This window comes from Helianthus annuus, chromosome 2 (genome assembly GCF_002127325.2).
Source record: "Helianthus annuus cultivar XRQ/B chromosome 2, HanXRQr2.0-SUNRISE, whole genome shotgun sequence".
Taxonomy (NCBI): Eukaryota; Viridiplantae; Streptophyta; class Magnoliopsida; order Asterales; family Asteraceae; genus Helianthus; species Helianthus annuus.
In genome coordinates, this window is record NC_035434.2 from 44,978,068 (window position 1) to 44,990,931 (window position 12,864).

Sequence of the window (12,864 nt, forward strand, 5' to 3'; positions counted from 1 at the left end):
GACAAAGTGAATTAATCAACTCAAGTTCAAACACGTATACGGTCGATAACAATTAATTAGCGGTGATTAATTGGCAGTGATTTGTATTGCCATTTAAATTGCCCTTCCTAAAATTCACGCATAGATGGGAGATCATGTTTTTGTGTATGAGATCACGTTCTTGTTTATGTGGGTGTTGATGAGATGATGGAGCTGCAAGGGGGAGGGAAGATAGAAGAAAGAGAAAGGAAGGTGTGGGTGAGGTTATTATTTTGTTTTTATATAGAGTGGGTCTCATAAATAAAGGGGAATTCTATTCCCACACCTCATCATCTATCTACACACCCTGGATTTTCAATACGCATCGTATAGAGCTATACGATCCATATTGAAAAAGTTAAAAAAAACATTGCAGACTGACAGGTGCAGGTGTTGTCTGGCAGCTGGCATCATACGCATCGTATAGGCCTATACGATGCGTATTGAGGCCCTGAATTTTTGAAGTTTATTTTTTGTGTGTTGTGTTGTGATTTTGGTGTTTTGGGTTTGTTATTGATGTTTATTATTAGTTATTTTTATTTTAATAAGTTTTAAAATCTTTATTATTTTTATATCGTTAAGTATCGTATTATTTTTATATTGTACTGTATCACATTTTTAATTTATATGGTATTATCGATTGTACGTAACCAAACATATCAATCTAAACAGTAAATAAACAATCACAAATACAAAAAACTGAAACTGCAAATTTAATTACATAATAAGTTTGTACATACACAGGCAATTGTTCAAAATACATAAACCGTCAAAATACAACAAAAGTACAACGATCCTAAAGCGGTGGATCCTGAGTGGTGCCTGAAGGCCCCGCCCCCCGCAGTGCCTAAGGTCCCCGCCCCCTGATCCGAACCGGACTGCTCACCATGCCGGAATGCCTGGATCGCTTCTATGAGAAGACGCTCCATACGGCCGTGAGCGGCCTCCATCCGCGCTTGCATCTGCTCCTCCAACTCAGCCAACGCACGTGCCACAGGTGGATCGAGCTCGTCGTTGAATACGTGCTGGGGGTACTGAGGCACCCCATGTGGCTGCGCCTGTTGTGCCGGATCACCTAACGGAAATGGAGCCGGCGGGGGAGATGGTGGTGGCTCAACCTGGTCACCATCGTCGTCATCGGAGTCATCGCCGTCGTCGCCCTCTGTGGCATCACCATCAGCCGGCTGACCCTCACCCTGTGCCGACTCCGGAAGCAACTCCGGTAGCACATCTGGGAGAGCGACGGGGTCGAAGACCTGCCCGTTCCCTCCTATAAGTCGCAGACAAGCCCCGGGAAGTCACGCGTCATGTGCATGCCGATTAGGGTAGCATGGGTCAAGAAGCTCGGCTCCACCACGCCCCTATCCGAGAATAACTGGTCCTGCTGGGGAACAAGGCCCAAGGAGACAGTGATACGTGTGATGTACGCCCCCCATACAGCACAGACCTATCCTGCCTGTGGAACGCCATCGCGAACCACTGTGTTAGGCAGCGATGGAGGGCGCACCTCTCCCCCCATATAAGGCAGTACAGGTAAAAGAGACCCCCCCTGAGTGCACCACTCGCGACTCTGCTCGCGTGGTGCTATAGATGTGGCAATAAGCTTATGCAGGTAGCGGTAGAGGGGATCGGTGATATAGGAAGCCCTCTGCTTCGACGTCGTGCTGAAGCGATGCGTGCTGATCACCTGCCAGAACCGCATCAGAGTCGTACGGGGGGCCATCCATATCTCGTCGGTGTAGATGGGGGTGTCTAACTCCTCCACCCTATAAAGGCCGGAGTGCTCGGCAAACCGTCTGAGTGACATCAAATGCCACTGCCCCGCTAGACGAAAGCTAACCTCTATCCACGGCTCGTCCTCGTCGTCATCCTCCTCCGGACGGTCTGCAGGCCTGGGAGCAAAGTCAAAACTCGACAAAAACTCGCATGCAATGATCCTGTAAGACGGCGTGTATGCCATATCAAACAACCTGTCACACAGTGTGGTTAGTATGCCTATCGTATACAAAACAAAGAAAAAACAGTAACAAATAGTATACCTCAACCATGGAGTATCGTCACCGATGAACTCTCGGGCTCTCGCCGCCTCCGCGACCTCTTCTAGAGCATCCCAATCGAGGGCACAGTGGCCGCCGATCTGCATACGACGAAACTTTTCACATCTATGATAAGCCTCGCTCCCCTCCTCAACCCTCAGATAATCATTCTCCAACAGGGGATCCTCTCCAGGGTCAGTGCCATGCATGCGCCCACGTCCAGCGCCACGGCCGCGCCCACGACCGCGTCCACGGCCACGCCCACCAGGCACCGCCACCGCGATCAACGCCCCCGCCGCTCCATGTGCGCGGCCACGTCCACCTCCACCGCCACCGCCACCTCGACCGCCACCTCCCCGGCCTCTACCTCTACCCATAGCGACTTCCATATCTGCATGATTAAACAATTTTTATCAATTTTTTTTCAAAATATAACAACTTTTATTTAATTTTAAAAAAAAATATATAACACCGCCACCTCCCCGGATGACCCCGACTATATATTTTAACTATTATCTATTTACGACGTATAAGGTTTCTGTCACACCCCCAAAATCCACCAGGCGGAGTATCACCGCTTGGAGGCGTGACATGACCAGGATCGAGCCACCAATCATATTGAACAACGTAATTAAGTAAGTAAAACCAACCACAATACAATTGGTGACCAAAAGAAAGTAACCAACTTTAAGTTAACAGCGGAAGCATAAGACGTAAAACCAAAACATAAGTTCAATAAGTTCATAAAGTTCAAATGTTAAGCACGGGACATAACAGTCCATATCCCACAACGACCTCCTCTTCGTGCAAGCTCCATAAGCATCTAACGACCTGTAAGCCATGTAACAACGAGTCAACAACAAAGTTGAGTGAGTTCACAGTTGGTTGTTTAGTTTTAAGTTATTTCCGAAAATGTGGGTTGTCTTTTGCTGGCTTACTTGCCGTGGGGGTTACCCCATAGTTGAAAATATGATTAACCAGTTCCTTCTTTATTACCCAAACCGTACCCATAATCAGTGGGGGCTTTCCCATGTGAACCACTAGACCGTTACCATATCGACTACTAACGAAAGTAAGTTGTGCCCGACGTCAATGTCTATCATCATTGACAGTTTGCCATAGTCCATTAGTACACGCCCGTCCGACTTGCACGGTGTGAGGTTTGTTAAACCTAATAGTGCCATTAACTAATGACCCGCTCGCCATTGGCCTCGGCGATTAAGTCGATATAAAATGAGGGACTTAATGATAGAGTTTTGTCTAGTAACTTTTAAGGTTGTTGTCCTACCCAAGGAGGACGAACGTACGTATTCGACCCAAGGAGAATACGCAGGATTAATATTGGCATCCTACCCATGGAGGATGGCGGTACATATCCTACCCAAGGAGGATATGTAGGTTCCGTTTTAATTCTTTAACCCATTCCCAACCACCGGGAATCCCATGCCTTAGAAAGTGTGTGAACTCACCTTGGTTTGCTCGGTTAGATTAGTTACACTAATAATCTGAAATCAAGCACGTCCTAATAAGGTACAGATAACAATCAGTTTTTCGTGCATGCATAACACGTATCCTACGTACGGTTTATCTACTCATTACTTCTATCACGTACCACAGAATTCTAATGTCAAGGTATTTTGTTAAGTTATATTATTTTACCCTCAAATAATATATAACTATCTCACAAAATAATTAAGTATCCACACAAGTGTTCTAGTATATATTCTAAAGATATATTTATCCATTTTTCTTGTAAAAATCAACCTCTGATACTTTGTATTTTTGTAACAAAACTCATGGCGAAGTTTATTTTGAAAAACAAAGTTAAAACGTATTTGCGAACACTTGGTAGAAAAATAATTTCTAAGTGTTGGAATGTTTAGAAAATTTCGCCATAGTTTCCTTTGTAAATGGAGGTGCCCATGCTAACAAGCATATCATTTTCTTTTCCGAAAATTATTAAACAATCAACAACAATTTACCAAGACCAAGCTATTCCATGTACAAACCAACATGAACTTGATGTTTCATAAAAACGCGTAGTAACTTGGTAAGGCGTTTAGTGGGTTTAGTTACCCTCCAAAGTGTGTTTACTTTTGTTAAAATCTTATTCTGGGGATTTTTAGATGTTCACAACTTGTGATCATATTTTACAAAAATATTTATTTACAATATTTTCATGTGTCACTAGTATACATATACTTACTTTATTTCCAAAATAGTGTAAGTATTATGATCTTTCAAAACCGTCTTTTAGACTTGGTTTATTTAGGAAAATCATTCACAAGTTTTAGATCTACAAGATCACTAGATTACTTTGTTTGTTATTTTACAAGAAATCATATTGTCACCAAGTTCATGTCTAAATACGGAGGTGATTCTTTTCTTTTTATGTAAACCCCTAATCACCTCCTACTTTTTAAATCATGTTTTTAATCATAAGTTAACAAGTTTCATATAATGATCAACAACATATTTCTAGTAATAAACAAGCAAGCATCAACATATATGTGACACCACGTAAAAACGTGTCCAAGTTATATATAGACACGTGTCATGAATCTTAAAATTTTGCGGAGATCTTTAAATGTCAACATGTCAGTCTTGAGCCTCTGATTGACACTACCTGGATGATGTATTCATAGTTAAGGGATTTGACAAATATGATGAATCGTGTGAATGTAATCTAAGGATTTTAAGCTTCGGGAATTAAAACGTGTCAACGTGTTATTTCGACCTCTGAGTGACCGTTTAATGCTCACAAGGCTTTGTAAGATTATAAATAAATTCTCATACAAATCTGATATGAATATATAATCATCCGGTTGAAATTATGTTGATGTAACCAACAATTCAAATACGAAGCTCTTGTGCAATAACATCAACTTCTTCATATGTCAACAACTTTTGATAAACTCCAAGGGGACACATTGCATGGCTTGGTTATTAGTGTATTCAGAACTGATAAGTTGGACTATTACACTGATTCATGGGTCAAGATTCGGACATTGAAATTCATGGTAAAGTGTATAAAAGTTATAATATTTTTGTCCTCTGGTCATCGGTTACGGACCGTATAGCCCTAGGCTTACGGTCCGCAAAGAGGTAACTGGGCGATGAGAATCAGGTTCGGTTATGGACCGCATGAATTGTAACTTACGGACCGTAAGATCCGGGTACGGTCCGTAAGAATGTTAGCTTACGGTCCATAAGCTCGTCGCTGGGCAGAAATTATGGACAGATGTATGTTAAGCTGTTAAACCGACTCAAACTCATAAATTTCGAAACCTTGGACTCTTGGACGGTTTTTATAAACCACTAGGACACCTGTGGTGATCCTAGGGCCTCCAACAACAGCTACAATGATATTGGAGCTTAGCAATTTACTATATAAGTGAACCTAGTCTTATGTTCTTGAACATCATTTGCAACACTTCAATTGTGAGACTTGCTCTGGAGCTCTCATCAGTATCAAGAGGATTACAAGTGTAGAAAAGATTGCTAGGACCATTAGTAAGCTTCTAATTACTTATTTAGTTGTTTAATTTAGCCTAATTACTTAAAAGTCAAACTTAGTGTATAATCAGTTTGACTTTCGTTTTAATTACATGTGGCTTAACCAATGATCAAATTGAAAGTGGTTATGAAACCACATTAGTATAGGTGATTAACCCCTGAAAGGGTGTCTCCTAATTATCTCGTTTGACTGATTAAATGTCGGGTCAAAGTAGTTTGACAAAAAGTCAAACTGGACAGAAATGACAAAAATGATTTTAATTAATAAAACAGAGGTTCTAAATTACATTTTAACATTCTAATGACTTGGTAATGACTATCTAAACATGTTTTATCAGTCCTAATCCGACAATTAATAGTCTAAGGGCAGATTATAACCGAAAGTCGCTAAAGCTTGACTTTTGTTTGACTTTCAGTTCTGACCCGTTCAAGCTTAATTCTTCTATGTTTTAAGCTTCCATTAGGACCATATTACATTGTAGTATAACCCTCTGAAGTTATATTGCATGATAAGCCTCGCTCCCCTCCTCAAACCTCAGATAATCATTCTCCAACAGGGGATCATCTCCAGGGTCAGCGCCACGCCTGGGCCCACGTCCAGCGCCACGGCCGCGCCCACGGCCGCGTCCACGGCCACGCCCACCAGGCACCACCACCGCCGCTCCATGTGCGCGGCCACGTCCACCTCCACCGCCACCGCCACCTCGACCGCCACCTCCCCGGCCTCTCCCTCTACCCATAGCGACTTCCATATCTGCATGATTAAACAATTTTAATCAATTTTTTTTCAAAATATAACAACTTTTATTTAATTTTAAAAAAAATATATAACACCGCCACCTCCCCGGATGACCCCGACTATATATTTTAACTATTATCTATTTACGACGTATAAGGTTTCTGTCACACCCCCAAAATCCACCAGGCGGAGTATCACCGCTTGGAGGCGTGACATGACCAGGATCGAGCCACCAATCATATTGAACAACGTAATTAAGTAAGTAAAACCAACCACAATACAATTGGTGACCAAAAGAAGGTAACCAACTTTAAGTTAACAGCGGAAGCATAAGACGTAAAACCAAAACATAAGTTCAATAAGTTCATAAAGTTCAAATGTTAAGCACGGAACATAACAGTCCATATCCCACAACGACCTCCTCTTCGTGCAAGCTCCATAAGCATCTAACGACCTGTAAGCCATGTAACAACGAGTCAACAACAAATTTGAGTGAGTTCACAGTTGGTTGTTTAGTTTTAAGTTGTTTCCGAAAACGTGGGTTGTCTTTTGCTGGCTTACTTGCCCTGGGGGTTACCCCATAGTTGAAAATATGATTAACCAGTTCCTTCTTTATTACCCAAACCGTATCCATAATCAGTGGGGGCTTTCCCATGTGAACCACTAGACCGTTACCATATCGACTACTAACGAAAGTAAGTTGTGCCCGATGTCAATGTCTATCATCATTAACAGTTTGCCATAGTCCATTAGTACACGCCCGTCCGACTTGCACGGTGTGAGGTTTGTTAAACCTAATAGCACCATTAACTAATAACCCGCTCGCCATTGGCCTCGGCGATTAAGTCGATATAAAATGAGGGACTTAATGATAGAGTTTTGTCTAGTAACTTTTAAGGTTGTTGTCCTACCCAAGGAGGACGAACGTACGTATTCTACCCAAGGAGAATACGCATGATTAATATTGGCATCCTACCCATGGAGGATGGCGGTACATATCCTACCCAAGGTGGATATGTAGGTTCCGTTTTAATTCTTTAACCCATTCCCAACCACCGGGAATCCCATGCCTTAGAAAGTGTGTGAACTCACCTTGGTTTGCTCGGTTAGATTAGTTACACTAATAATCAGAAATCAAGCACGTCCTAATAAGGTACAGATAACAATCAGTTTTTCGTGCATGCATAACACGTATCCTACGTACGGTTTATCTACTCATTACTTCTATCACGTACCACACAATTCTAATGTCAAGGTATTTTGTTAAGTTATATTATTTTACCCTCAAATAATATATAACTATCTCACAAAATAATTAAGTATCCACACAAGTGTTCTAGTATATATTCTAAAGATATATTTATCCATTTTTCTTGTAAAAATCAACCTACAATACTTTGTATTTTTGTAACAAAACTCATGGCGAAGTTTATTTTGAAAAACAAAGTTAAAACGTATTTGCGAACACTTGTTAGAAAAATAATTTTTAAGTGTTGGAATGTTTAGAAAATTTCGCCATAGTTTCCTTTGTAAATGGAGGTGCCCATGCTAACAAGCATATCATTTTCTTTTTCAAAAATTATTAAACAATCAACAACAATTTACCAAGACCAAGCTATTCCATGTACAAACCAACATGAACTTGATGTTTCATAAAAACGCGTAGTAACTTAGTAAGGTGTTTAGTGGGTTTAGTTACCCTCCAAAGTGTGTTTACTTTTGTTAAAATCTCATTCTGGGGATTTTTAGATGTTCACAACTTGTGATCATATTTTACAAAAATATTTATTTACAATATTTTCATGTGTCACTAGTATACATATACTTACTTTATTTCCAAAATAGTGTAAGTATCATGATCTTTCAAAACCGTCTTTTAAACTTGGTTTATTTAGGAAAATCATTCACAAGTTTTAGATCTACAAGATCACTAGATTACTTTGTTTGTTATTTTACAAGAAATCATATTGTCACCAAGTTCATGTCTAAATATGGAGGTGATTCTTTTTTTTATGTAAACCCCTAATCACCTCCTACTTGTTAAATCATGTTTTTAATCATAAGTTAACAAGTTTCATATAATGATCAACAACATATTTCTAGTAATCAACAAGCAAGCATCAACATATATGTGACACCACGTAAAAACGTGTCCAAGTTATATATAGACACGTGTCATGAGTCTTAAAATTTTGCGGAGATCTTTAAATGTCAACACGTCAGTCTTGAGCCTCTGATTGACACTACCTGGATTATGTATTCATAGTTAAGGGATTTGACCAATATGATGAATCGTGTGAATGTAATCTAAGGATTTTAAGCTTCGGGAATTGAAACGTGTCAACATGTTATTTCGACCTCTGAGTGACCGTTTAATGCTCACAAGGCTTTGTAAGATTATAAATACATTCTCATACATATCTGATATGAATATATAATCATTCGGTTGAAATTATGTTGATGTAACCAACAATTCAAATACGAAGCTCTTGTGCAATAAGGTCAACTTCTTCATATGTCGACAACTTTTGATAAACTCCAAGGGGACACATTGCATGGCTTGGTTATTAGTGTATTCAGAACTGATAAATTGGACTATTACACTGATTCATGGGTCAAGATTCGGACATTAAAATGCATGGTGAAGTGTATAAAAGTTATAAAATTTTGTCCTCTGGTCATCGGTTACGGACCGTATAGCCCTAGGCTTACGGTCCGCAAAGAGGTAACTGGGCGATGAGAATCAGGTTCGGTTACGGACTGCATGAATTATGACTTACGGACCGTAAGATCTGGATACGGTCCGTAAGAATGTTAGCTTACGATCCGTAAGCTCGTCGCTGGGCAGAAATTATGGACAGATGTGTTAAGCTGTTAAACCGACTCAAACTCATAAATTTCGAAACCTTGGACTCTTGGACGGTTTTTATAAACCACTAGGAAACCTGTGGTGATCCTAGGGCCTCCAACAACAGCTGCAATGATCTTGGAGCTTAGCAATTTACTATATAGGTGAACCTAGTCTTATGTTCTTGAACATCATTTGCAACACTTCAATTGTGAGACTTGCTCTGGAGCTCTCATCAGTATCAAGAGGATTACAAGTGTAGAAAAGATTGCTAGGACCATTAGTAAGCTTCTAATTACTTATTTAGTTGTTTAATTTAGCCTAATTACTTAAAAGTCAAACTTAGTGTATAATCAGTTTGACTTTCGTTTTAATTACATGTGGCTTAACCACTGATCAAATTGAAAGTGGTTATGAAACCACATTAGTATAGGTGATTAACCCCTGAAAGGGTGTCTCCTAATTATCTCGTTTGACTGATTAAATGTCGGGACAAAGTAGTTTGACAAAAAGTCAAACTGGACAGAAATGACAAAAATGATTTTAAATAATAAAACAGAGGTTCTAAATTACATTTTAACATTCTAATGACTTGGTAATGACTATCTAAACATGTTTTATCAGTCCTAATCCGACAATTAATAGTCTAAGGGCAGATTATAACCGAAAGTCGCAAAAGCTTGACTTTTGTTTGACTTTCAGTTCTGACCCGTTCAAGCTTAATTCTTCTATGTTTTAAGCTTCCATTAGCACCATATTACATTGTAGTATAACCCTCTGAAGTTATATTGCATGGTGCCTAATCGTTTGTAATATATGCTCGTGAGCGTAATTATGCTCATTAATGCCTAAAACGCCCTTTTTACATAAAACCGAGATTTTTAGCACTATGAATGAACTAAAACCCTTGCTACTGATATTTAGACATGTCCTGAAAATTTGACATTAGTTTGAAGTCTAGAATGGGAGTTATGCTCGATAGCGTAATTAAGGAACTTTTAGTAATTAAAAGGCGTAATTAGCATGAATCCTATCTAAACTCGATTTTTGACACCAAACTTTCTACTACTGATGTTAAATAATATTTTGGGATTTTTGAAGATTTTTAATTATTTTTAGGCTGAGCATAACATAGGATTATAGCCTAATTTCGGTAATTACCGGTTTTACCCTTTTCATCCATAAAATGAGTTTTACATAACATATTAGTGCCAAACTTTTTGCTACTGATTCCATATGATAAATATAATATTTTGAACTTTATAAACTGACCAAAATCTCATATTTCCTATTATTACCATAATAGCCCTTAAAATCGCATTTTTAGCGTTTCTAGCACCTAGTATGAATCAAAACTATATTTATCATATAAAACTCATAACCTACTGATGTTTTAAGCTAATTTACATAATATTACAGTAAACAAAAGTTTAAAACTCAGAAGTCTATTTTAACCCTTTTAAGCCAATGTAAAATTACTAAAATGCCCCTATGGTGCATAGTTAGTAATAAAGGGTATATTTTTCATATGTTAAGTATCCTACTGATATAACTCATTAAAATACATGTTTTTATTAATCCTATCAGACCTGGAACTCAGTTTTATAAATAAACATTTTTATGAGTATTAAAATTACCAAAATACCCTTATGGGACTTATTTTGGTTTAAATTACTTTTTGGGCATAAATATTGATATACTACTGATATATTAACATATTTTGAGCATAATAATGATTAAGACCTGTACTTAATTTATTTGGTTACCCGTTATGCATTTACGCGTTCGGATCGGTTTACGTGACTAGTTTACGTAAAATAGCCGAAACGGGCTTAACCTTGTCATTAAATCCTCATTTTCCAGAATGTGTTTAGTTTACCCATATTATACAAGTATCCAAGCTTGTCGGGTCTAAATCACATTCTATCCCGGTCTCCGCTTAATTTACCGTTTAGGTCCGTAAGGTTTCCTTCTAGCTAGCCGGTCTAAGTCCTTGACTTAAATAACGACCCGTTAGCATCCTAATAGATAAATTAAACCTTCCATACAGATTAATAGCTTCCGGTAAAAAGTGCCTTTCAAGAACCTTAGGAATTTACTGCTACAACCAGGTAAATACTTGTAACTTATTTTCCCTATACGGGCTTGGGATACGGTATAGTAATGCCGCTTGGTCGGGTATGGGATTATTTTATCGGATTGTGATTTAATAAATCCGCAAAACCCGTTTTAATCTGTATTATTTGATAACATAAACAATTGGGGGTTAACGACCGTGTCCTGGATATCCTTGGCTTATTTAAATTATTAATGGCCACGACCTATGCACGGGGTGCAGGCATGCACCTGACAGATGCAAATGTTAAATATTAAATTACCCACAAGTTGGGGATAACTCCTTTGTGGGTTATATAAGTGGTGAGTCAGTTAATCATGTCCGGCTTCCAAACCGGCCCCACTTGTATGACAAATATGTAAAGTTGTACACAAGATCTTAATAAAGATTGTCCCAAGTTATAAAGGATTTGTGCCATGTGCATTTGAATCAATTTTCTTAAATGTTTTCAAAACGAGTCAGTTAAATTGTATTTACCAGTGTATACTGGCGTATTTTCCTAAAGATTGAATTGACAGGTACTTATCGAAATAGGCTGGAGCTATAGGGTGTTGTAGAGGATCTTGCAAATCCCATAGATACCCGGAGTCTGTAGTTTATGTTTCTTTGTACTTTATGATCCGCCTGTGGATCTTATTACATTCCAGTCTGTATTATTCATGTACTCGAACATCGACAGATAGTATGGTTTGTAATAGTTTATTTACCAGCCTTCCGCTGTGCTATATTATTGTGTGTGTTGACAATGATGATATCAACTACGTCACGATACTCCCCGCCGGGCCCACCGGTAACACGTGGAATATTGGGGTGTGACAAGTTTGTATCAGAGCCAACATTGAGTGAATTAAACACTAACCTTTTGTGTTTAATCTCAAGGACACAATAAGCACATTCCTTAGACTCTCGAGTCTAGGCAAATGACCTAGGATGCATCTTTACTTTTCCTTTGCTATTATTATGTTTTGTTTTATTTTTGTTTTCTTGTTTCAACAGGAAACTCACCATCATGCCTCCAAGAGTAAGAGGACGAGGCAAGGGTCCCATGCGTGGAGGACCGTCATCAGCTGGACCATCACACAGACGCACACCATCGGCGTCTCTATCCTCCTCCGACTCTCACGATATGTGGGGTCAACCTTACGAGCCGGCAAAACACTCAATCTCGCTAAGCTCTTCGCGTTCTTTTCATCCGTCTTTCGGACCATTTGCTCCAAACGAGCCCGAACACTCTCACCATTATGAACAATCTCACCATTCGCATGAGTCTTACCATTCACACCACTCTTTGCAATCCCATTCATTTCACCACTCTGACTCCCCCTACTTTCCGGGACAGTTTAACCTAGCCGACTATGTTAATGATCTTCTTGGATACAACCCATTGGGCCCTGAGGACCATTTCTCTCAGGAAATGGAAATGGATGATGACCCCGACCCGGAGATGCAAACAGGAACCCCGGGCCACCCTAGTGGGTCTCCGTTTCAGGGATCCCCTTACCGTGGGCCCGACTCATTCCAGGAGAGGATGGGTACCTATGACTGGTTCTTTACACCATCTTACCATAGCTTTCCAGCCCAACCACCTTTG

At 39.5% G+C, this 12,864-nt stretch overlaps 1 protein-coding gene across 1 annotated transcript; it reads right to left on the minus strand.

The window, feature by feature from the left end:
• Positions 1-6,067: 6,067 nt before the first annotated feature.
• LOC110888777 (U3 small nucleolar RNA-associated protein 25-like) lies at positions 6,068-12,577 on the minus strand. Its single transcript, XM_022136286.1, has 2 exons — positions 12,397-12,577; positions 6,068-6,324 (listed from the first exon to the last, which is right to left on the minus strand). The coding sequence occupies exons 1-2, from the start codon at positions 12,575-12,577 to the stop codon at positions 6,068-6,070; spliced, it is 438 nt and encodes a 145-aa protein (XP_021991978.1).
• Between the last annotated feature and the right edge of the window lie 287 nt (positions 12,578-12,864).